Source organism: Colletes latitarsis, chromosome 8, assembly GCF_051014445.1.
Source record: "Colletes latitarsis isolate SP2378_abdomen chromosome 8, iyColLati1, whole genome shotgun sequence".
Lineage (NCBI taxonomy): Eukaryota > Metazoa > Arthropoda > Insecta > Hymenoptera > Colletidae > Colletes > Colletes latitarsis.
This window is the reverse complement of record NC_135141.1, coordinates 16,497,813-16,522,867: the sequence shown is the minus strand read 5'-3', so window position 1 is coordinate 16,522,867 and position 25,055 is coordinate 16,497,813. Positions and strand designations below refer to the sequence as shown.

Sequence of the window (25,055 nt, the reverse complement as noted above, 5' to 3'; positions counted from 1 at the left end):
TTCAAAATCATTTCTTTTGGCAACAACGCACTAAATAAATGTATACTATGTTTTTTACAGTACGGCCTCGACTTAACGGATTTCAGATGTAACGGACAGAATTCTGTATTCCCATATTCCGTTCTTTCACGTGTCATTTAAATCTTTCATCTCGTAAATTTTAGTTTATTTTTCAAAAAAGAAATTATCTCTTGGTTACTTATATGTTCATAAATGAATTAATACTCCAACTTACTGAAATACTGAATTATCTCCATCAAGAAATATCATGCCATAAATCCAACCAAAAGTTGGAGATATAGTCATATCAGATAAAATTATTTCATTTAAGGCTTCGTTTTTGAGATTATTCAAATTTGAAATTACAAATTTCTCTGGCGTGTCTGTCCATAACTCGCTGCTTCTACTTATACTAACGTCCAAATCGAACTTTATTGTATACACAATGAATTTTTAAATCAATCAAGAGTTCTTGGGAAATGAACCCTCGAATGACAAAATTTTATTCTTTACTTTCTATTTGTTTTTTCACGTAGAATTACCACCTCCTCACACGTAGTCCGTATTCAATCACGTGTACTCACATCCAACCCGAATCTGTCACATATCTATTCACGACATGACTCCTTTTGAGGAATTTACTATTTTATGGACATTCCAATGTAACTTCCTCCCTCCAATCGCTTAAATCGAGGTTTTACTGTAAACGTTACTACTTTTGGCGGTTCGTGCCATAATTTTCAAGACATCCTTAGATCATAGACTTCCTTTGGTTCGCAGAATATGCCTTCCTGGGCTAAACAGAAGATTCGTTCGGAGATCGCGCTTCCGATTCGCCGAATCGTCGATCGTTGGACGAAAGCCGCAACTGCGGGAGAAATGGATGATATTAACAAAAAAAAAAAGAAAAGCAGAGGAAACGATCGCGGACGATATGCGATAGCCTAGTTCCATTTGTGGTCGCCGATGAAATAGTTTCCCATCGGTGAGAGGATGCTCTCGAAACTTTTTCTTCAATGTCCTCTATAATAATAGTGTTCCTCGTCTCCTGGACCGCTGTGCTGCATCCAACCACTGTACGCTGGATGGTGATCCATCGGCAAACTGTTGTGAACGTGCACGTGGATCGGTTGAGACGACCAGGCCGGTGCTTGTTGTTGATGCCAGCTGGACGAAATCTTTGCAATTATTGTACCTATTTTTAACATCAACAGAGTGGCACCTGGAACGAAATTAATACGTCTATGCAATTTCGTGTATTCTCGAATCTAACGATTCTAGGGAGATTCGTCGCGATAGGAGCTAGATAGAGTTTCAAATTCACTTTTTCGGACCTTCTGTCCATCTCAGTGAACATTTTTACGAGTTCGTTACGCGTTTAATTCATAAATACAGGGCTAGACACTCGATCGTTTAACGTGTCTTATTATATTGTAGATTAAAATAAAGCAACGACTCAGTTTAGGGACGTTCAGAAATTGATTTTCTATCTGACGAATTGGAATCGATAAAATAAAAAATTGTTTTTCTAATTGTTAACTCTTTCTCATGTTTACTTTAAAATCTTTAAGTAGATCTGCATATTTATATTAGAGGTATCTCTATAATAATATTTGTAATACGTCATTCTATTTAAAAATAACGTCGACGACTTTAAAATCTCGAAAAATGTAATGTTAAGGAAAGAATGTTTTCGTGTCGTTGAAAATAACAGAAATATTTTTGATTTCAGCCTGAAATAAGTCACACTGTACATAACGAAGAAGATTATTGTTAAATCTTAGTATTAATATAGATAATCGTCTACAAGCTAAATTATTACTTTACTTTAGTCTTCGATTTTCAAACAAACGATGACTATAAAATTATTTTTCAAAAGGTCGCGATTCAAACTGATAGTAACGAATGGATCGGTCATGCTGCTAGCTTTTTGACTTGTTATAGCTGCTATAGAATTCGTTTTAGGTTGTGTTCAAAAATCCAACGACGCATCTCAGGAAAAAGTAAACCAGCTATTTGGGACAGCTCATAAAAGAACCAGAAATGAAAACGTGATTTCCTAATGAGTCATCGCAAATTATAGATAACCGTAAGTTATTTAACCCTTTAACGCATACTGTTCCTAATTGGAAACATAATAAAAACATTCTTTGTAATGTTAACTGGGAAAATTTTATGCGATAATCCGTGCTAATCCTTAGTAAGTTTAACAAATGAAATATTATCATTTTATTAAACTGTGAAAAATATTCTTTTCAATTTACTGCAATTTAACAACATAACGTAAGTTCATAATTATAATTAATAATACTTTTGTAACTAATGGTAAATTAGCCTTGGTAAATTATAACGCATTCGAATGAATACGAACGTTCTACTTATATTGTATCCGATACATTATTCTATCTTTCTATATTCTCATTATCAAATTGTTTGCAATTTTTTAATCTTATCAGAGATACATATATAGATATATTGATGAAATATGCAAAATAAAAAATATAAGTTTAAAGTCTTTTCACGATGAAACAAATAACAATCTAAATCCCATATTTCTACAAAAATACACGTTTGCATGAACATCCACAATTTTGTCATTAATATTTTAAATAAAAGGAAATTCAATAGTTTAAAGTCCTTACAAGTTTCACAGTGGCTTTTTTGTTCAATTGGCTGGTTTACCTGCGATAAATAGTGCTTGAAAGATGACAAAGTGATTCGAACCGATTTTTTTTATCTAAATGTGATTAGATATGCTATATGTTTTTTTCAACATTAGGTATACACAGAACAATATATGTTTTAATAAAACTACTAAGATTCTTTCAAACCTTACAGTAGCTCACGAAAGTATTCGAACACTTCCAATCTAATCGTTAACAAATAAAATTCACACATTTAAGTTTTCAAAATAAAATTAAAATATAAAATTCAAATAAAACATAGAAGTCTCGAGAATGTATAAGTGAAATTACGAAAAAATTTGACAGCTCATACGGAATTGACAAGGCATTGAGTGACAAAAGTATTCGAACGTGTAGGCAAGAAGCGTATATAATGTGTTTCTAATGAATGGAAATGTAAACATTACACTTTACTCGATTTCGAGACATCGTGTGGTTCATACAGGTTTCGTGGGTACGAAAAAATCAGAAACCAGTAAACGTGAACGCGAATTAATATCGAAGTTCCATAAATCTTATCTCGAAACTGCCAATTATCATTGAAAAATAGAAATATAGAATTCCATCGAAAAGAAGACAGCAGAAAAGCTTGTACATATACGGTACAGGAAGCTGAGATATGTTATTGATGTCAAAGGAGGACTAACCAGATATTTAACATCAAACAACTCAAAACGTATTCGTACGTTCCAAAAATTGTATGTTTATACTGAGTCTTTTTGTAATTTCACTTATACATTCTCGAGACTCAAATCCTATTTCGAAAATTTGAACCTAACGTGTGTATTTTATTTGTTAACGATGTAAATTGAAAGAGTTCGAATACTTTCGCGAGCTATTGTAACTCAAGATCGACGCAAATAATAGTTTTCGACAGATACTTATCTCAACATAATCTACACACAGGTATTAAATACAAACTGTGACATCGATATTAAATTTCACGTCGAACAAACACACGATAAAAGAAAGTAATCCGGACCTAACGTGTGTATTTTGTTTGTTAACGATGTAGATTTGAAGAGTACTGTAACTCAAAATCAACGCAAATAGTTTTCAACGCATATTTATCTCGTAAACATAATCTAAACACAGAGGGGTTAAATACAGACTGTGACATCGATATTAAATTTCACGTCGAACAAACACACGATAAAAGAAAGTAATCCGGACCTAACGTGTGTATTTTATTTGTTAACGATGTAGATTGGAAGAATACTGTAACTCAAAATCAACGCAAATAGTTTTCAACGCATATTTATCTTGTAAACATAATCTAAACACAGAGGGGTTAAATACAGACTGTGACATCGATATTGAATTTTGTATCGAACAAACATACGATAAAAGAAAGTAGGTCCACCGGTAAAGTTTGGGTCTGTACATCCTAACGCAGACCGGTGACCCGCGAAGAAGTCTTTATCGATGAAATGGGTCGTCGATGTCTCCTGATTGCGTATGCAAACAGTGTACGCCAACAAAGGCTCACCGTTACCTTTCCGTCAAACGTGTTTGTTCCACTCCCCAAAATTATGTACTTACCTATAAGCAATCCCTTCAAAGAGATCACCGTCAACACCGTCAACATAGTCATCATCACTCCCATTTTGTACACCATCGGCATCATCATGAATTGTATTCGTTTCAAACCGAAAGTACGCGCTTGCCTACCGGTCGATTCTGTGTATTTAAAAATCGGATTACGTTTCACCAACTGAAACACCGTTACTTTCGATAACGAAACAATATAGAAAACAGTTTGAACTCACCCTGAACGCTGTTGCCGCCATTGAACAAATCGTCCAAGAATTCTCTGAGCTCCCGTACGTCGGGATCGACGTCATGGCGGTCGGGAATCGGCAAAAGTTTCGTGACTTTGGCGCGTCCAGCTTCGTCGGCGACGCGCGCGCACTCGACGCTCCACGAGATTTTCGAAAAAGTGCTCGCGAGCAGTACGCACGCCAGCGTCCAGCCAATCGGGCTCATTGTCGAACCGGTTGCTCCAGCGATCACGTGATCCTCCTCATCGACGCACGATGGGTTCGCTCGGAGGGCGAATTTGCGTGGGTCCGGGACCAGGGAACACACCGTGCACACACGCCGTGCTAATCGAACACGCACGAGCCGCAGTATGATTCGGTCGAACGACCACCGCGCCGTTCGAACTCAAAAGATCGGCGAGTTGCGCGACGGACCTGCGCGGCGGCTCGAATTTCGTGAACGCGCCGCCTGTACGTTGCTGAAACACTTTCCGGAGAACGCCGACTGGAATCGCTACACGTGCTCACGGCGGTACGGTCTATGATCGCCTCGCTGCGTTTCCAGGCATGCATTACTTTATCGTCCGATTACCCAGGAGCGCCGCATTCCCCTAGTCGTCTGTGCATTCCTCGAACAGATCGGTTCGAGTCCTTTTACGTTCACGAATTTCTTCGTTCCTACGGTCGTGCCATGCCCCACTTTCTATATCACTGTCACGGTCGCCGTGCTGGCACGTTCCTCGCCCACGGCGTGATAATTTGGCCGCGATGGACGCGGGGTTATGCGATCGGTGCATCGATGCATCGACGGAAAAGGAAACTATTTTAAAGGTTCGATTCGGGGGCCTTTAGAACAGGACGTAAGAGTAGAAACGGAACTAGGTGTACGGTCGTTCGTCGACGAGCGGTTTTAATCGCTTCACGACCTGTTAATTCCATACAAACGAGTAGCTGGTCGCAGACGGTAAGGTTAATGCTTCGTGGCCCGCAATCTTTACGTAATTACCAACGGTAATGACATCCACAAAGAGTCAATAACGCGCTGACCATTCCCCCTACGTTGCTTGGATCATCGAGCACGGTATTTATAGGCAGGATTTTTAACGCTAGATTTACTGAAATCAATTTCACCGGTTTTTTGGATTCCATGCTTGAAGTTAGAGAGCTCGTAAAATGTTATTTGTTATCGATTCATGTCGAGTTTAATTATTCTAACGGTACATCCTAATTAGAAACAAAATTGCGTTTTAATGCATTTAATGGGTTTCAATAAATATACGTGCTATTAATTCAAGTTTACACGATGGTAATAGTGAATTATTGAATTTCTCTTGTTCCTAACGAAACAGAAAGCGCAGACAGCGACAGTAAAATCTCGACGGAAATCGCATAAAATGACCGGTGGTTCAGTGATGGATATAGGGGCGGGGATACAGGAACTTCAGCCTCCCCCCCCCCCCCCCAATACTAAATGCAGTAGAATACTAAAATAATAAAATGAATGTCGAAAAGTCATCAGAACTTAATATTTATAATTTAATGTAATTTTATTTTGCACAAGTTATCAAAGTAAATAAATGAACTAGAATAATTTATATTTTATGTTTCTTCTTATTGTGTTACAGTGCAATCTACAGTAAAAAAATACAGTAAAATCTTTCCAAACAACAAAAAGATAACACCACCTTCCATTAAAAAGAGTCTCGGAATTCCTCCTAACAGTCGTTCCACAAGAATTTTGTATGCATGAGTAGATTAGCCTGTCTGAGTCGATTTCTTCATTTGTTCATGAAGAGACAGCTTGTAACACTTTATTTAGACCATCCAGCATATAAAATAATTTGATTTTCATATACAGGGTGATCGGCCACCCCTGGGAAAAATTTTAATGGGAGATTCTAGAAGCCATAATAAGACGAAAATCAAGAATACTAATTTCTTGATGGAGGCTTTGTTAAAAAGTTATTAATTTTTTACTTGAAAATGCGCAGGATTTCGGGGGTATGTCTATTCACCAAAAATGATTGTAATTGACCCCCGCAACCAAAAATAATTTTTCCAAAGCGATTTGAAATTTTTTTTTTCCGTCGAAAAATTTCACACCTTCTCGAATTTTTTTCTAGGAAGTGGGTAGGATTTCGTGGGCATGTCTATTCATCGAAAATGATTATAATTGACCCCCGCAACCGAAAATAATTTTTTCAGAACGATTTGAAATTTTTGAATTTAATTGTTAATAACTTTAAGTTCCGTCAGTACTGAATTTTTTTCTCGAAAATGCGCAAGATTTCGAGGATATGTCTATTCACCAAAAATGATTGTAATTGACCCCTGCAATCAAAAATAATTTTTCCAAAACGATTTGAAATTTTTTTGTTTCGTCGAAAAATTTAGGCACCTAATTAGATTTTCTGTAAGGAATTTTTTTTCTCGTAACTGCGTAGGATTTTAAGGGTATGTGTAATGACCAAAAATGATTGTAATTGACCTCCGCATCCAAAAATAATTTTTCCAAAACGATTTGAATTTTTTTGTTTCGTCGAAAAATTTAGGCACCTAATTAGATTTTCTGTAAGGAATTTTTTTCTCGTAACTGCGTAGGATTTTGAGGGTATGTGTAATGACCAAAAATGATTGTAATTGACCCCCGCATCCAAATATAATTTTTCCAGAACGATTTGAAATTTTTTAATTTTATCGAAAAATTTGTCCACCTACTAGAATTTTTTTCTCGAAAGTGCGTAGAATTTCGGGGGTATGTCTATTCACCAAAAATGCTTATAATTGACCCCTGCGACCAAAAATAATTTTTCCAGAACAATTTGAAATTTTTTAATGTAAGTGTTAATAACTTTTTAACGGAGCCTCCATCAATAAATTGATATTCTTGATTTTCGTCTTATTTTGGTCTCTAGAATCCCCCATTAAAATTATTCCCAGGGATGGCCGAACACCCTGTATAAACAAAAATTGTATGTTGATGAAATGAGAAAGGTAACTTTTGGGTCTCTAGTATCGACAGTTGGTATACATTGTAAAAGTAGTAGTTATTATTGCTTCATAAAACAGATTAAGACATTTGCTCTTATCAGAAATTTCTTCATAAGAAAGAATAATCGTGACTTTGTGTGAATATAAACACTCTAAATATTGGTTGTATTTACTTAAAAATCTACTAATGAAATGAGTAAAACCAAGATACGAGGAAATTAAATATTTTTATTTTTATTTTTAATATCTAGAGGTGGATATCGTGCAATAATTGTGACTTTATGTGAATATAAACACTGTTAACTATCGGTTGTATTTACTTAAAAATCTACTAATGAAATGAGTAAAACCAAGATACGAGGAAATTAAATATTTTTATTTTTATTTTTAATTTCCAGAGGTGGATATCGTGCAATAATTGTGACTTTATGTGAATATAAACACTGTTAACTATCGGTTGTATTTAATTAAACATTTACTAATGAAACGAGGAAAAGCCAAGGTAATATTTTTATTTCTATTTCTAATTTTTCAAAGGTGGGATTCTCGAATTGTTTCACGCTGTTTTGTTAGCCCCTTCTGCGAGCTTCTAGATCCGGCGCTGCGGCGATTGGTGGAAAGCAGCGATTCGAGCATCCTGGAATAGCATACTCGATGCAAGTTACGATTAAGAAAATCGGTAAGAGCGTTGTGAACGCACCTTAAGAGCAGAGCCGGCCGCTCGGCGGATAAAAGAAAGAAATCTAGTACAGGTTTACTGCATCGGCTTTGCTCGGTGACTCCGGCTGAGAAGGAGAGAAGAAGAGAAGAAGAGGCCGAACATGGAAACAGACAAGGCCATCTTGGAAAATAATACGCGTCGTAAAAATTCTTTACCCTCCCTGCAGCTGGGAGCTCCTCTTCCTCCCTGACCGTCCCTTCTAGTCTCGATTCCCTCAAGGACTAAAAATACAACCCCTTGCGCCCAGAACCAGAAAGACCGTATTAAAGACGAACCTGAAACCTGGTCTTGCACTTTGTTCTAGCTGCATCCTCCAGCCTCCGCGACTGCTTCTTCCCCCGCGGCCCTTTTGCTCCTTTTTCCTTTGACTCGTGTGTTCTCGATCGCTGGCGAAGGCTTAAAAGGTTCGTTCAACATGCTCGTTACAAATAACACCAAGGTTATCGCGATAGAATAGATTCTTCGAATATTTCCTTCTCGAACGAAACCTTTGTTTCGAGATCCGCGCATCTAACTCATTCACGGTTTATTCCGAGAAATTACCTCGGAATCTGTTTATTCCAAGGTTCCCCAAACTTTTTTTCTTGTGGAACCCATAAGAAATTTTTCGCGGATCATGGAACCCTTGCCATACTTAAACTTCTAAGCAAACATATTAGCGTTGACATCTGAGTGATTTTCGTGTACATAGCGTTTCCAATACAAAGAACATTGAACGAAAACACCGATGCTGACATGAACTTCAGTGTCCAGAATACTACCATAGATATTAAATGAAACAAAAATTATGATGTCATTTTATTTATTCGTATAAAACGTTGTAACTATATTAAATGTTGCGATAAATTGCAAAGAAATGTTTTTAATTGAAAAACACAAGTTCAGTGCGGAGGATGTAATTGTTTTTAAAATTATTTTATGGAACCCACTTTGGGAAACACTGGTTTATTCTATCGTAGATGCGGAATATGAATGCAGGGTCTCCAAAAAAGAACGATAGAACGATTTCAATTGAGATGAAAGCTACAGAAGATAGGCTGGCGCTCATTGTTTTATTTTGATCTACACTCGATGAAATATGATATCGTTTAAATGATTATCACGTTTGCGTTCGGTTTGAAATTGAAATAATTTGTTACTCTCTATTTGTTAAAATCAACAGTAAATAAACCTATCTTGAAATGATACTTATCTAAAAGACGTTGCACCAATACACCCTGTGTTCGTAATATTAAGATCTACGAAAGACTCCGCTTATTCAGAATTTGTGTTTATTTTCTAGAGAATAATTTAGTAATACCAAGTAATAATCTAATTTGATAACTCTGTAAAATTTGATCCTCGTTCGAGCGTATCAATCGTTTGTTTATGTCAGCAATTACATAAAAATAAATTCTTTCCGTGAACCAAAGTTTATTAAGTATAAAGGTAAATCGGAATGGAAGCAATATTTTGCAGTTAAACAAATCAGATTTGGCATAAAAACTTGTGCGTTATGTGCTATAACATATATAATGCATCGCTTAATTATTAAAAGGGACGTGTAGAACATAATTTTTTACATGTTACAAAACATGGCATAATCGAGCCACCATCTTTTATTCGCATACATAACTCGTAAGAAAACAAAAAGAAGACATGTCCAATTCACTAATCAGACATTTTTTTAAATATACAAACTACTTATTATTGCTTATTAATATTGACATTTAAAAATCGGTTTTGTTAACGCTAATATTAATGTAAAAAATAAACAAAAATGGATACAATTAATCGTTATCTACGCAAATAAGTCGATTTTCTAGAACTTCTGAACTCTCTGTGCTACAATAAATATCTTGTTAAATAAAATAAAAAAATAGAAACTACCGATTGAAAGGTAAATCAAAATAAATAATTTGCAACAAAGTTGTTTCCATGTTATACAGCATTATTTCACAAAATTTATTCGTAGCGACTGATGCAGTAGTAACGTACTAAGTGGGGCGTACTAACTAAAGTTTATTCTTTACTCACGAATAACAAATAAAAGTTTCAAATTTATTCATAATTCACAATCCATTAAGAAATTTCTCAAACCGCAATTAAGGTGAAATATGCTCCGTGCATTCGTTATTCGCGCGTAAAGTAAGCTCGACTCTGATGAAAACGTGAATGAAGTGAAAATCGTTAGGATCTTTGTATCGATTGACCGTGTGTTGTTCGACGGTAGCTGGTAGCGTGTCTTCCTGTATTATCCATGGTCGTTGTGCTAACCTAGGAGACGACTTTTTTCACGCGAACGCGTACCAGTAAACGTACGTCGACCCAACAGAGTCACGGATCCGAAGAAGGGGCGTGAGTAGACAGAAATGTTGCACTGAATATGAGGGACAAGTGGCCGAGTAGCGAATTGTCGACGATGTCCGCGCTACATCTCACGCGTAGAGGAGAATAAACCACGTTATTTTCCGAGCACCACTGCCTCAAGGCTAATTGGCTCATTACTGTCCTGGCCGCAAGAAGAAACAAAACTGGATACTGCAGCGGTCGGCTGCAGTACACCGACATGTTCGCGCAACTGTGTCGTAGCTCTGATAGTTCAAACGATCCAAGAATTATCTACTTCGACATTTTTTACAAATATGGACGATACAACCCCTTGCACTAACAGGGTTAGTCAACTATCGAATGGAATTAGCTTCTACAATAGCATTTCTAGCTGTATTTTACTTTTTATGTGCATACACCGCTGCTCACAGGTATAGTAATCCCTCGCTAACGTTCGCTGGCTTGGTTTCAAGATGCGAACATTATCGAGGGAGGGTCTATTCCGGGAATTTCCTGTTCTCAAGAGTTTCCTTCAAGGAAGGTTTTAATAGATTATTTTAATCGAAAATAATGTTATGTATCTTTTATGTATGATCACTTTTTTATATTTGCATTATAGTACTCTTTTTTTCTTACTTTTATTGGTATTTTTCACCTTATTTGCATTCTTTTTCTAATTCTTACCCGTGAGTGCAAATATGGTCTTGTTTGGTACTATTTCTATTGGAAAAAGCTCAGCAATACAAAAAACTAATTTTACAATTATAAATTGGGAAATATTAGAATTTTATTTTTATTATTTCGATGATTCATTCACAATTCTAGGAAGTGATGGGGATGATACCGCGAAGAATATCGAGGGAAAAAGTATCGAACATTAGAGCCAACGTTGTGAATTTTTCGACCAATTTCATGGAAAGAAGTTTTCTAATGGTCATCCTGCGCCATTTCAAAGATCAGAATTTAATTTCCTCGAAGATTTTGTTACATTAAGTAGGGAGTGAGAAAGCAAAGTTGGTTTTACTCTAAAACACTTTTCAAATTCGAACGACTATCAAAATTCGTTGAATCTTTCGCATATCTGAAAGATGATGTATAATTGTCATTTTATTCCACTATGGACGAGTGCCGTCAATATCGCATTACTAAACGGTCATAAGTAATACACAACCATAAGTAGAACACACCTGTTATGTTCGTACAAAATGAAACATTTATTGGCTACAACATGTTTGCTTTTATTTTCTAGTTTTCTCTAATCTATAAAGTAAATGAATTAACATTCTTATAAAATATTCTTTCCATAAAACTTGATTAACATTCCATAATCATTTTTTCACTATTAACCTATTAACCTATTATTCCTCATAGAGTAGTAGAATAGTATCAAGTTTTACAGGGGTCGTTATAAGCAGAAGACTAATTCTCAAAGGTGGATTTAGTTGTGTAGAAAATTGTTTCTTTTTATCCTGACAGTATGTAGACAACTGACAGTAATGGAAAAAGTAGTAAAAAAATAGATATTACCATATCATAAAACTTCTTTCTCTATCATTCTTTTCTATCTTTTATCAAATTTGAAACGTAATTTGTCTTAATTGCGTAACGTCCAATTCTTAGAGCAGAAACAAATAAATATTGAACAAAAACTGTCATTAAAACTAGATGGGAATATTGAGCAAATCATTTAATATAGACGTACTTGATATTTGATTTAAACAATGGAAATGTAATAATAGAAGACTTAAAGTGAAAAAAGACTTAAATTTTCTACAGGGTGTTCGGCCACACCTGAGAAAAATTTTAATGGGGGATTCTAGAGGCCAAAATAAAACGAAAATCAAGAATACCAATTTGTTGATGAAGGTTTCGTTAAAAAGTTATGAATTTGAATAATTAAATAGAAATTGAAACCAGATAGGGAACACGTTGGCGAGATGATACGCTCGATCGCTATGGACATCCTTGTCCGTAAAAAGTTAAATTAGTAGATACAGCCAACGAAGGTGAAATCCACTTAATAGTAGGACGATTTTACACAGACATCAGAAATGTGGTGAAAAGACAGACACAAGATTTACGGAATTTTTAAAAGTAAGTTATTTGTGAAATATTTTTTAAAGTACTTTGATTACTAAAGTAGTTTGCTCATCCTTTAAGTGTCCATAATTAATCTATATTCTTTAATTTAATTTATGATTTCTTTGTCTTGAATTAATAATAATACCAGTATTTCACTGATATATGTTACATATTAATACTGGTAGAAATAAGTAGAATAATATAATTCCAATATAAACAGTATTCGATTTTCTATCTCACCTAGTATAACTTTTACTTTCTTGAAGCAAACTAAAAATTTCTCTCTACCCAGAATTTTTATGTTACCTTGAAAAAAAAGAAAACAAATTCCCTGTTTAGTAAACATTTATCGAATTTTTCCAGCGAATGTGCTTCGTATTATAACTGTCTCCTCGCATCAGAAAATATAACAGTAAAAAGAATAACTGTTATTTCGTAATTAATAAAATATTTGAACAGTTCGACTCCCGATTAAAATAGTTTCGTTAAATTCCAAATAAGAAAAGGTTAATCTATTCCAACAATTTCGCGGATCTTTGTTTTCGATGGATCGTAGGAGGCGTCGAACCGAATGCATCTACACCCGTTAGACCGTGAACCCGATCCCGTGGCAACCCCGTGAAGGCAGGCGGGAGGGGGCTACGTAAAAATGGACATACCCGGCTGTTGCCTATCCACACAATCTCGCGATCCTCCGCGTCTCGTTGGTTGAGCGTCCGCGTACACTCTCACGGTCATCTTCGTTCCCCGCTGCCCGTTCGATGGTATGTGTATTACCATACCTCTCCGGCATGGGTGACCATAGACCGGCTCAGAAGTGGCCGAGACATTCGCCTCTCGACCGCGACCATGAGAGCACTCAACTCGCGACGCCCACAGCTAACGAGTACCTTCTGTCTCTTCCCTCGTTCCTTCTTCTGTCTTCTGCTTCTGTTGTTCGTTCTTCACGGCATCCGAGCGCGCAGCGTGCCCCGCGATGAGGAGGGCCTGGCCCAGCCCGAAGCCAACCGTTCGGCAGTCGAGGACAAAGCCAACGTCGAGCTAACCAAGGTAGAGGACAGTGCGCAACCGGAACCAGTGCAGGGAAAACTGTTAACGGTCGAGAACGATGGCGCTGAGAATGAGAAGGTCCAGCCTGAGGAACCGGGGGATATCGAAGGGAAGATTTCGCAGCCGGAGATTGGGAACAAGTTGCAAGAGGCTGGGAAGACCGACGACCAGCCCGTCGATCAGTCGTCGCGAAACAACTCCGTGGCGTCCCTTCAGGAATTCGACGCTGAGAAAGAGAAGGCGAAGAAGAGCGACGAGGCTGAGGCGTCGAGCCTCGACAACCCCGGCGCGCTGAAGCAGGACGAAGAAGACGCTAGCGTGGCCAAGAAGAGACGCAGAAACGACGTGGCTCTCGTTGGTAAGTCCGACGTTCAGGGAAGCGAAGGGATTTCTGTCGAGCAGATCGGAAAAGCCCAAGACGAAGGGATCCGGAGATTCGACGTGCAGGTGGACGCGGATGGCGCTGCTCCTTCGCAGGAGAACGCCGGCGACGTAGTCAACGACACCGGTGCTCGCAAACGACTGGTAGAGGCGCAGCAAGCCACGGAAGACCAGGTGAATGAGTCGAAGCAATCTCCCTCGGAGCTGGTTCCCGAAAAAAGTCAGGTCAAAGCGGCCGAAGAGACGAAGGAAGAGATCCCTGGCTACTTTCGGAAATCGGTTATAATCGAGGACAGCGACGAGGAGAAGGAAAAAATCAGTTCGGACGGGGACAGAGAGTTCAGGTATTTGGATGGTAGCACGAGCAAATCCAGACGCAAGAGCTCCACCGTCTACCTGAACGCCGAGGAGAAGAAGATACCCGACGGGGAGCAGCAGTCTATCGTCGAGGGACAGATCAAGAAGCTGATATCGATTCGAGACGATGCTCTGGACGCCCAACACACGGACAAGCTGGACGAGGCCAAGGTTCTGAACTCTAAGCGGGAAGTTGGAATGGACGAAGTCGCTTTCACGCAAGAGAACGTCCAGACCGAGGTCAAGAACAAGGTAAAAGACATTAAACTAGTACAGTTAAGGCGATCGTTAGGGAGCAATAGTATTTTTAAGAAATGGAGGGAACAAGCTGTAACGGTTCAAGAACAGATCAAAAACAGGTCGTTTCCGCTCCGCTCGAAGGAGCAAGCCGCCGAGGTACTCCCGGGAATACCTAAGTTCACGGAGAACCAGTTGCTGGCCACGTTGGAGCAGATCGTGTCTTTGAAGGAATCGGACGATTCTAACGTGTCTTATTTGAGCTTCACGAAAGATCTTGGACTGACCGACAATCAGTTACGAATAATTAAATGTGCCGAGCAATTGGTAGCCGTGAGGGAGCGGCAGTCGTTCGTTGCCAACATGGTGGAGTGCATTAGAGGACTGAGTGTCTTCAATTGCATAAAGGTCTTCGTTTGGCCGATCGTGATGAATAATCTCCCGGAATCTGTCAGCCAGAGTTTCGACAACTTACCAATCGAGGTAAACTTGTTTGACTTGTTTCAGGCTAACAAAGAAAAGTCCGGCAGAGCTCAGAATCTTCATCAAGTGAAACTTATCACCCCGGAGACGCTGGTGTACAATATTCTGCAGGACGCTCTAGAATCCTATCCCAGCGACGAGACGTTGGTGTCGTACGTCAATCCGGAGAACGAGACGCTGAGAGAACTTCTGACCTCCAATCAGTTGAGTATCATTCAAATGGCCGAGAAATTGTTGCCTCTGACGTTGCGCCAAGATTACTCCGACAAGATGTTCTCCTGCGTCCGAAGATTCGAATACTTCAGCTGCATAAAGTATTTCGCCTGGCCCATGATCAAGCAGTACTTCCCAGCGCTGCCAGCTTTTCCAGATTACCAGAGTTGGTACCCTGTCGTCGACTGGTACCCTCAGTACCCCATTCTTCCCTTTCCCAGTCCCGTGGGCGACATTGGCGAATTGCCGGAAGTCGTGGACGCCGATGCTACCAGAAACAGGAGGCCCAGACCAGAGGTGCTGATCATCCGGGTTCTCCAGAACACTTTGAAAGAACAGCCACGGATATCGGCGTCGACGTCGTTTCTGGATCGTTCCGGGGACTCCTACGCTGCTCTAATACCCCAAGATCAGCTGCTGACCATCAACATGGCCGAGCAACTGATCCCAGTCTCCTACCGACCAGAATTCGTCCAGAAGACCGTCAACTGCATGAAAGAGTACAACTATCTGACCTGTATCAAATACTCGACCTGGCCCACCGTCAGGCAATTCATACCCACGCTCCCGGACATCTCGGGCCTGTTGCCGGATTTTCAAGTCCCAGGTATCTCGGACATTTTCAGCTACGTTCCGGAGATCCCGAACTTTCCAGATCTGAGTTCTTACTGGCCGATCACAGGTTCTTCCGACCAACAGGCAGCAGGAACGCCAACCTTCGTCCTGCTGAAGAATAGACCGGAGGTTCTGCAATCCTCCAACGAACAAGAGATCAAGATCATAGACACCCTGCTGAAGATACGAGAATCTCTGTCGAAATCCTCAGGAGCATCGCCGCCGTTTACTCTGACCGGAAACGCGATAACGTTCGCGACATTAACGAAAAGTCAGCTGGACATTTTGCGATTGGCCGAATGTCTGATACCGCCTGCTGCTCGACCGGCTCTCGTCACCGAAGTTATCGTCTATCTCCAGAGAAACGACAACTTCATCGATTGCGTCAGGTACGTGATGTGGCCGACGATCGCCAGATACGTGTCGAATTTGCCCGAGTTCCCCATTCCGGAGAGCAGAAAGCAACCGGCCAACTTGGCGAACGCGCAAGAACAGCTGGAAGCGAAAGCAACCGCGATCAACGAACAGACACAAGAACGAGTCGTTTCAGGCGTCGAGCCCGAGAAGCCCGTGTCGACTCGTATTCAGGACAAGGAATCGCAAAACAATGGACAGCAGAACGTTCCGGTGATCAGCGTGACGGGTACCAGATTCGTTCCACTGTTCACGGAGCACCCGGAATCTGTCATCTTCAATATTCTTCGATCGGTGCAACTGCAATCGTTGAATCTAAACCGAGCGACCACCGTCCCGACGATCAAAAACCAGGAAATCTTCAATTACATCACCGTGCAACAACAAAGTATCGTGAACATCGTGGACAGCTTACTGCCCCAGAGCATTCGTACCGAGTTCGCCGACAAACTGATCACGTGTCTAAAAATAAACAACTTCATAATATGTAGCAGGGACGTGATTTGGCCAACGTTGTTGCAATACTTCCCCTGGTTGCCCGCTTTCCCGAATTTCGGGACCCTTCTAAACTCCCCGAGCAACGATACAACCTCGAATTCGTCTAAGCAGAACCTGACGGAATCCAACGCGGATAATCGTCCACTCGCCGAGACCGACGTGACGACGGGTGTGCACGGAGACACCACAGTGACCATCACCGACACGAGATTCTTCCCGATCTTCAACGAGATGCCCGAATCGGTGATACTGAACATCCTCAAATCCGTGCAGCTCACTCTTCCAAACCTGCAAAGCGCTCCGGTTCCGACGAGGACGCAAGAGTTTGCTAGTTTCCTCACGGAACAACAGATCAACATCGTACAGATCGCCGAGAACCTGCTGCCTATCTCGTTACGTCCGAGCTATATTAGCAAATTTACACGTTGCATGAGGGAAAAGAACTTCTTGGAATGTACCAGGGACGTCACTTGGCCGACGATCGCCCAAACGTATCCGTTCCTGCCTAGCTTTCCCAACTTCGGTGGCTATCAAAACACGCCCAGGATCCGGTTCCAAGTGTTCCTGTCGGAGAAGTCTCCGAATCTAGGGAGCCAAGCCGCTCAGGACACCTCGAACCAGAAGACGGAAGCGCTGCTGTTGCAGGAGGCCGAGGAGAGAATAGAGAACATTCTGATGAACTCTTTGGAGAAGTCGAGCCCGAAACTCGAACGATCCTACCTGGACGACAGCACTTTCGCCTTTCCCCACCTGACGAAGCGACAGGAGCACATCATCAAGCTGGTGGAGCTCGGGATACCGGACTCGGCTCGGGCGACGTTCGTCGAGAAGATGCTGGAGTGCACGAAAGGCTACAATTTCGTAGCTTGCACGCAGAGCATCAGCTGGCCCACGCTCAAGGAATACGTGCCCTCGTTGCCAGACTTCTCCAACATCAACGATCTGGTTTCTCCGTTGCTCAACGTCCCCCAGGTTTCCTTGGAATCGTTTCCCACCGTGCCTGTTCAGAATGTTCCAGGAATCGCCGAGTATCCTGGTGGACTGTCGCAGACACCTGACAGGATCTCCCAGCTGGCCGACGGAATTCCCCAGGTACCGACATTCTCGCAGTACCCCGGATATTTTGGACAGGGCGCTTCCGGTGGGCAGCTCTTCTCTCGTTCGGGCGTCCAAGGAGCGTCAGCGATTACGCCGTCAGTAGGTGAATCTATCGTTAGCTTGGCATACGCTGAACCCACAGATTATCGTGTCTCACTCTCGTCCTCTTTCTAGGTAACGAAGGAACGGTACCCGGATACGCAGGCCAACCACCAGGAATTTTCTTAGACATCTCGAAGGAGAAGGTTCAGATACCCGACGCCGTTCAACGACCAACAAAGACTGAGGGCTCGAAATCCAGAAAACGCAGGAGCATAGAACTCTCGAACACTTATTACGGAACCGACGGATCGTCCAAGAGTTCTTCGTCCTCGTCCCTGACGGTCCCGAACATAACGGAATCCGAGTATCTTCAGCTTCTAATTCAAATCAGGGAGACCGCGAGAGCCGCCAGCGATGTTTCTCCCGCGTCCAAGAAATATTACGTCGACAGTTTGAATTTCACGATCAGAAACTCCCTGACCGCCGACCAATACGAAATACTGAAGGTCGTCGACGACTTGGACCAGAATCGGGCGAGCAGAGGCCTCGCACAGCAAGTCATCCAGTGCATCACTGGCCTGAGCTTCATCAGGTGTTTGGGCATCTTCATTTGGCCGCTGATCGTCAGCAATCTTCCGTCTTTCCCGAGTTTCGGTATCCTCGGGCGTTCGTTGGATACGGAACATCAGGTGCAAGAATTCTTCGGCATGTCCACCGAGGACTTCGAGAAGGAGCTGCTGACGAGAAAGGAGTCGATCGAGCACTTCTTGGTCGACTGGTACCAGAAACTGGTCGACGACAAGTTCCAGACGAACGTCGGCTTCTTGAAGATCAGGGGCTACGGTAACGGCGAACTGGGCATCAGCTTCTCTGGGTTCAGGGAGGGCAGAGGTGCCAAGCTCAAAGACAGCAAGAACCTCCCCAGTATACTGACGATCATCAGCGACATCATGGAGGAAGTCCTGGATCAGCGTCCGGATGGCGAGAAGCCGAAGAAGGAGAAGGAGAAACGGGAGAAGAGCATAGACGTCTCGAGGGAAGCCGATATCCAGTTCTTGAAGGACAGCGAGGAATACGTCGACATCAAGAGGTCGATGAACGACGACGAGATCATCACGATGTTCCTGGACAAGATCAAGTCGAACGACTCCGACGCGGACGGCGACGGCAAGTATTTCGGCCTGGAAGACGCTTACAACGCGTTCGGGGTCCTTTTTGGTCCCCGGTTGCACAGCAGGCTCACCGACAAGTTGCAGAACTTGAACCACCAGCTGAGATCCTTGGAAGGTTCAAGCGAGGCGGACAAAGAAGTGGACATCGTGTCTCTGGAAGGGGAGAAAGACGGGGATTCCGACGAGCCGAAGGTTTTGTCGCTGAAGAGTCAGGTAACGTACGACTTGGAGAAAGAGTCCTCCAGGGACCAAGAAGAAAAGCAACGGCAGAAGCGGGCCAAGAACTTGTTCAAGTCGTTTCTGGACAAGCACTCGAACAAGTATCTGAAGGAGTCCGTGGTGGAGAGGCTCGACGACGTGGACGAGAACAAAATCATCGGGGACGAACGCGACCAGGACAGGAGAACGGGTCTGATCGTGAAATTGCCGCGACTAAACGACGAGATCGTGTCGAGGAAGATGACGAGCTCCATGGTGCACCTAGGCAAGGCCATGAGGGACAAGATGATGCAGATGATGCCTGGTGTCGGACTCGTTTTGTCCTTCCTGCTCCAAATGGCCGTGGCTCACGCGCGGGCGGCCGCGTCCATGGCCGGGGTGCTCAGCAACATGGCCATGGGCTCCGCCATTATAGGAATGATACGCGACTCGTTTTTCGGGGGAAACAATAATCCACAGATTAAGTACGTTTACGATAACAACAAGGTGGGATCAGGCGTCTCCTGGCCCGTCAAGTATGGCTCCGATTCTCACTATCGCGGCTTATAATCGTCGGGAGATGTTATTTTAGAGTAAATTCGTTGCGCGCGTGGCGTGATCTTGATCAGCGATACCGACATCGCTGGAACAAATCTGGTGGCTGTAGAGATAAGGATAGACGATATCTCGGACGGATACCGAGTATATTTGGGGACTCGTAAGTGTTCGCTTCGATTAGACTCGCGCGTAGTCTCGCCCGAGAGCCATTTTAACGTAGCATTGAGGGTTTTAGGGTTAACGATTAGCGGCTATACTTAATTAACGCGCGGCACTTGGCTAAGGCACTAAGAGCTAAGGCGCCGTTTGTTCCGTTAAAGGCTGATAAACAGTAAACGTTTCCATTGGGGCTAGCTTTAATTTTCTTCCGTACACGGCCGACGAATGTCGGCGGTAGCTCTTCGATCTACTTGGAAGCATCTACTTTAGAATTCTCTTCTTTTTAGTGGCACGGACTACAGAGACTCGGTTTTTAATCGGGAACGAATAGTTCAGGTTCCTGTTCACTTCGTTCGTTCCTATGGGATTTCACGGGTGACGGGTATAACAGTTTCTCCATTACGCTATTTCTCTAATCGATCTCCATATACTCGATGCGCTCAATAATATAGAAGACCGTAACGTAAGTTGGAATATTATAAAACTCTTAGTTTGTAAGACGGTCAGCGGTCCCCGCTGATCCTGCGTTTACGAGAATAAACGACTGGGAATCCATGCACCCTCGTTTCCTTCGCTCGAACGCACCGAGCAATTCCGTTTCAACCTTTCGATTCGTCGAGATAAGCGTCTCGAGATTCGCGTGTTCGTTCGTTAGAAGGAGGAGAGAACAAGGAACCAAAGAAGAAAGGAGTCCCGGCGAATCGTTCACCTTACGGCGATCAGAAAGTCTCAAGGACCTGCGGGGAGCTCGCCTCGAAAGGTCAGGGTTAAGGTAAATCCGAGATTATTCTTAGTTCGAGACGAAGGTCCCCTTTTGCGCTTGCTTCTCTATTTGCTCGCCTTTTTACGGGACGTACGCGACCGGACGTTGCATCTGGACGCGATAGCAGCCGAGCAAACAGCACGCGAGATCACGTGATCGAGCGTTGAACCCTTCGTAGATCGAAGGGTACCGCCGGCAAAACGAAAACGCACGTTCGCGATAATTTAACAGCGAACTCGTCCCGGAGAACACGCTCGTTCGTTTCGATACTTTTACGTTTATTTACAGTACACGGGCACTACGCTGTATGCCGATATTGCATTCCATATTGCGCCGGAGAAACGATCAAAAAGGAGGAATTTGTGAGTAGATTTTATTTGCTCGGGTCGCGATCAAGAAATCGTGATAGCAGGGTATCCGTTTGCGTGTGCAGCGACGGAGACGTAAATTTTCGTTTTTATTCCTGGATACGTTACGCAGTTACGGAGGAAAATGAGTAGGAAATTGATTGATACTGTTATTTTTAGCAAGGGTAAGTGCAAAACCGAGGAATGCCTATAGTGTACGACCATTTTAAAGATTTTGTGTGCTGATTAAACACAAGGAATATACACACCCTTCGCTGGAAGAATACCAGGAATGTTTCCATTCTTACTTACTTGGAGTTTACAAGGTATTCGGCTACTAAAATGATCCTTTTAATTCACGTAAACGTTTTTGGATTATAACCTACCTCAAAATATAAATAGATATTTCAAATCGGAAAAAAATAAATGCAATACAATTTTCTAAATGTTCCCAAAATATTTAAAATTGCTCGTCCGTACAACGACACCTTCAAAGTACAGTTATTTGATATAAGTGGAATTAAATGTTCAAAATGATAAGCTTCGTTAGTAATATAAGCACTTAAGGGAGTATTCTACTCAAGACTGTTAAAAAAAATCGATTATTTCTTACTCTATTTTCCACGAGAATATGTCCTCGGAAATATTTTTGCTAATGGATACTACCAGATGTGAAAAAATAACAAAGTTATATGCGTTCGTCCGTAACGTGTATAAAATACGTAATATAAAACTTCAAACGCAACTTTCTCGAAACCATAGTTTTCGAAATGGTTGCTACGATATCTAAAATTCTAGTAGAACGATTAGTAACAGATTTGCAGAAAATCTTCAGTGTGCCTATCGTCTGAACTACGATTTTCCTTTTTACTATTTTTTATAGTCCGTTAAAAACAAAAAAAAAACACAGAAAATAGATTGTTTCAATATCTAGTTTTTAATATTTTTGTATTATTCTAATTCCGGCTATAACCACGTCCATTCTGAATAACATGATTTTTAGTTTTTTTATTTTTGATGAGCAAAACGACCGAAATAGAAGCAACCATGGTGACATCTTTTTTAAATGACTTTTACTAAAGTTACCGTAACTTCTAAAATATTGAATATTTTGTATGGGCAAAATATATTCTTCAAATATAGATCTAAATATATGTGTTCAGATTTAATACAAAAGTATTTCACTGTTTCCCCCAAAAATTCAAAAGAACCACTACAATAAAATTATCCCCTTAATTTTTTGTAAGTCTCTGTTGTACCATTTCTAACATATTCTCTGAAATAGTGGTTGCTGGTAAATATTATTTTTTTTGAAGTATTGTAAGACGAATTTCTTTTTTTGAAATAAAGTAGAACATACCTGCAATAGGATAGTTTATTGATAATCATGATTTGTACACTCAGAGATCATCTTCTTATAACGGGACACGCGTTATTGCTATGAATTGAATGTAATGGCTTCAGAAGTGTTGATCGAACTTGGACTGCTGAGTCCAGGGTCATTCGAAGACCCTATGTCGTTGAACTCATCTCGACATCTACTACTCTATAAACTTATTTTATGGTGCTATTATAAAACATACTGATGAACTTTAAATAATCTTAAAAGTAATATCATATAAACGATCTGTTTGCGTTACCATATTTGTCTTCTTAAACTGTATAAGCTCCCTTTATGACATTTTCTTTTACTTTCAATTTTAACTGTTTGTTTTCTCTTATCTTGGATCGTAATTATACTTGTTATTTGTAACACTAAGAAATATTTGAGATAAATCTTAAAAAGTGTTAAATTTTATAGAAACGTTGAACAAATGTTTCTTCTATATTTTATAATAAATGAAATAATTGTTTTCTAACTAAATTTACTATTTAATATAATAGAATTTATGATATTTGAGTATAGTATGTACTTATATTTATTAGCTCAATTTGAAAGCTCATGTTGAAGCACCTGTATATTGTTCAATACTTTTAACTTCAATTATATTAAAATTACATACTTATCCACTAAAAGGATTACCATTAGTAGACGAACATCTTATAATTATCTGAAATTCTCTGAACCTAAATTTAATGCGTAAGGTATTTCATTCAGGGTTTAAAATAAAATGATCTAGATTTGTTAAAGATATACAAGGCATCGTTCAGGCACATTTTATTATTGCAATGTTTCGAACAATCGTGTACTGTGCATGCCATATCATTTTACAAGTGGCTAAATTCAGGTGCATTACAGCAGCAAGAGGGGTAGAACCGAAGGAATTTCTTCTCTTTCTTCCAGCTTCGTATCGTTTCCTTCCATCATTTCCACAGAGTACGTTAACTCGTTCAAGTAAAACCTAGGAAAAAGTTGATCGTAGAAAAGCTACAAGACAATGAACCCTTTCAAACCTAGAATTACGTGATTATTTCCGATCTGATTTCACAAACTGATAACATGCTACAGTTTGAAACAGATTGTAAACACACGGGGCAAAATCTATTAGAAAAAGTTATTGAATATTCCAGGAAAATACACATATACTATTGTATTATCCATCACAAAATTATTAAGTTTAAAATATCGTATGCACACATTGTGCTACCACCAGGTCTGAAAGGTTCAAGTACTATGAATTAACCTTCGCAGTACTAGTTAGGCGTTCACGCAAAAGCCCATAATCGGGTCCAAATGGACCCATGACCTTATGTATATAAACATTTTAAACTACAATTTTATTATTTCTATACTTCTTATAAATTAATTAAATGTCAAACAGTCGAGACAGGCCTCCAGCTCTGGGTCCGAAAAGACCCGAGCGTGGCACTGCGAGGGTCAAAGTACCATTCGTCCGCGTGTACGCAGTCGACGTGCCCTTCGTCCGAGCAGACCCGTTCCCTTTGATCGAACAACGTGTCGTTGGGACAGATAACCGGGAATCCTTGTCCAAAATCGTCGCAGGCGTGGAAAACTCGACAGTCGTAGTCCACGTCGGCGTACAAACCGATCTGTTTGCCCTCGCAGGAAAATCGGAAGGTCAGATTGCCGAAGAGATCGAAATCGCTCGACTCCGCTGACAAATCCTCGTACGTCTCCAAGCGATGTCGATCCTGTCGAGAGTCAAGTTTGGTTAAACTCGTCCCGATAACAGCCATTACCTTTCCTATAAACGCGATTCCTTACGACGTAACCCAGGGTTGGTAAAGCGACCACCGCCATCGACGTCCCTGTAAGACAAAACGTTCGAGTATTTCTCGTCGGAAGAAACGCCAGCGTTTCGTACTCACGTAACAGCAGAAAATATTTAAACAGCAACGAAACTTCCTGATCCATGCCTGACATCCGATGAAGGGGACTTTTTGAAATTTTCTGCGGTCCGATTCGATACTCGGCTGATGCAGCAGCCGCTCTCACTGGCACTCGGAGTTCACCGTGCTGCTCGGAGAACTTATCGACCTCAATGAGCGCGTAATCTCTCGAAAAGCCGTGACGGTGTCTCTCGTTACGATCTAAACGACGGTTAACCGGGATATCCGGTCGTTTCGCGTCGCTTCGGAAATCCTCGCGGTCGTTTAAATCGACGAAGAACCTTCGACGGTGAAATCGTACAACGACGAACCGGAATTGAAAGACCGTTGTCGAAACTTGCGAACCGGTCGTTATCGATGAATCTGACGATACGTTTACCTGGTGCACGAATTGTTCGAACGATAACATCGGTGGAAAATCTCGGTACGAACGCTTTACAGTGTCCAACAGATGTCTCTGGCCGACGAAGAAGCCAAGTAACCGTGCTCTACGTGACTTTCACCTGCCTTGACCAACAGCTACCTTCGTTCTAGCGTTGACTTTCTTCTACTAGGAACGCGGGTCGCGTACCGGTACAGTCGACCCAATGGATCTCAGAAAATAATATTTTTTTCCAGGCAAACAACGAAT

General features: G+C 41.1%; 3 protein-coding genes across 3 annotated transcripts; 1 reads left to right on the top strand and 2 right to left on the bottom strand.

Moving 5' to 3' along the window:
• Positions 1 to 550: 550 nt before the first annotated feature.
• LOC143344533 (uncharacterized) lies at positions 551 to 4,705 on the bottom strand. Its single transcript, XM_076770669.1, has 3 exons — positions 4,454 to 4,705; positions 4,227 to 4,364; positions 551 to 1,222 (listed from the first exon to the last, which is right to left on the bottom strand). The coding sequence occupies exons 1-3, from the start codon at positions 4,668 to 4,670 to the stop codon at positions 1,014 to 1,016; spliced, it is 564 nt and encodes a 187-aa protein (XP_076626784.1). The 5' UTR covers positions 4,671 to 4,705; the 3' UTR covers positions 551 to 1,013.
• A 6,592-nt stretch (positions 4,706 to 11,297) lies between these two features.
• On the top strand, positions 11,298 to 19,876 carry LOC143344619 (uncharacterized). Its single transcript, XM_076770831.1, has 3 exons — positions 11,298 to 11,357; positions 13,173 to 17,997; positions 18,069 to 19,876. Exons 1-3 carry the CDS (start codon positions 11,298 to 11,300, stop codon positions 19,874 to 19,876), a joined length of 6,693 nt encoding a protein of 2,230 aa, XP_076626946.1.
• Positions 19,877 to 23,260: 3,384 nt separating this feature from the next.
• On the bottom strand, positions 23,261 to 24,553 carry LOC143344587 (uncharacterized). The gene is made up of 4 exons (XM_076770763.1): positions 24,404 to 24,553; positions 24,300 to 24,343; positions 23,961 to 24,226; positions 23,261 to 23,475 (listed from the first exon to the last, which is right to left on the bottom strand). The coding sequence occupies exons 1-4, from the start codon at positions 24,456 to 24,458 to the stop codon at positions 23,367 to 23,369; spliced, it is 474 nt and encodes a 157-aa protein (XP_076626878.1). The 5' UTR covers positions 24,459 to 24,553; the 3' UTR covers positions 23,261 to 23,366.
• Positions 24,554 to 25,055: the final 502 nt, after the last annotated feature.

Excerpts from the sequence above, each read along its gene's own strand:
- LOC143344587 (XM_076770763.1), bottom strand. The coding sequence starts at position 24,458 with ATGTCAGGCATGGATCAGGAAGTTTCGTTGCTGTTTAAATATTTTCTG. Across the intron at positions 24,344-24,403 it reads TAAATATTTTCTGCTGTTAC|GGACGTCGATGGCGGTGGTC; the intron begins GTGAGTACGAAA and ends TTTGTCTTACAG. Across the intron at positions 24,227-24,299 it reads TACCAACCCTGGGTTACGTC|GATCGACATCGCTTGGAGAC; the intron begins GTAAGGAATCGC and ends GACTCTCGACAG.
- LOC143344619 (XM_076770831.1), top strand. The coding sequence starts at position 11,298 with ATGGGGATGATACCGCGAAGAATATCGAGGGAAAAAGTATCGAACATT. Across the intron at positions 11,358-13,172 it reads CGAACATTAGAGCCAACGTT|GCAGGCGGGAGGGGGCTACG; the intron begins GTGAATTTTTCG and ends AACCCCGTGAAG. Across the intron at positions 17,998-18,068 it reads AGCGATTACGCCGTCAGTAG|GTAACGAAGGAACGGTACCC; the intron begins GTGAATCTATCG and ends TCCTCTTTCTAG.
- LOC143344533 (XM_076770669.1), bottom strand. The coding sequence starts at position 4,670 with ATGAGCCCGATTGGCTGGACGCTGGCGTGCGTACTGCTCGCGAGCACT. Across the intron at positions 4,365-4,453 it reads TGGCGGCAACAGCGTTCAGG|AATCGACCGGTAGGCAAGCG; the intron begins GTGAGTTCAAAC and ends TTAAATACACAG. Across the intron at positions 1,223-4,226 it reads TTTGAAGGGATTGCTTATAG|GTGCCACTCTGTTGATGTTA; the intron begins GTAAGTACATAA and ends ATTTCGTTCCAG.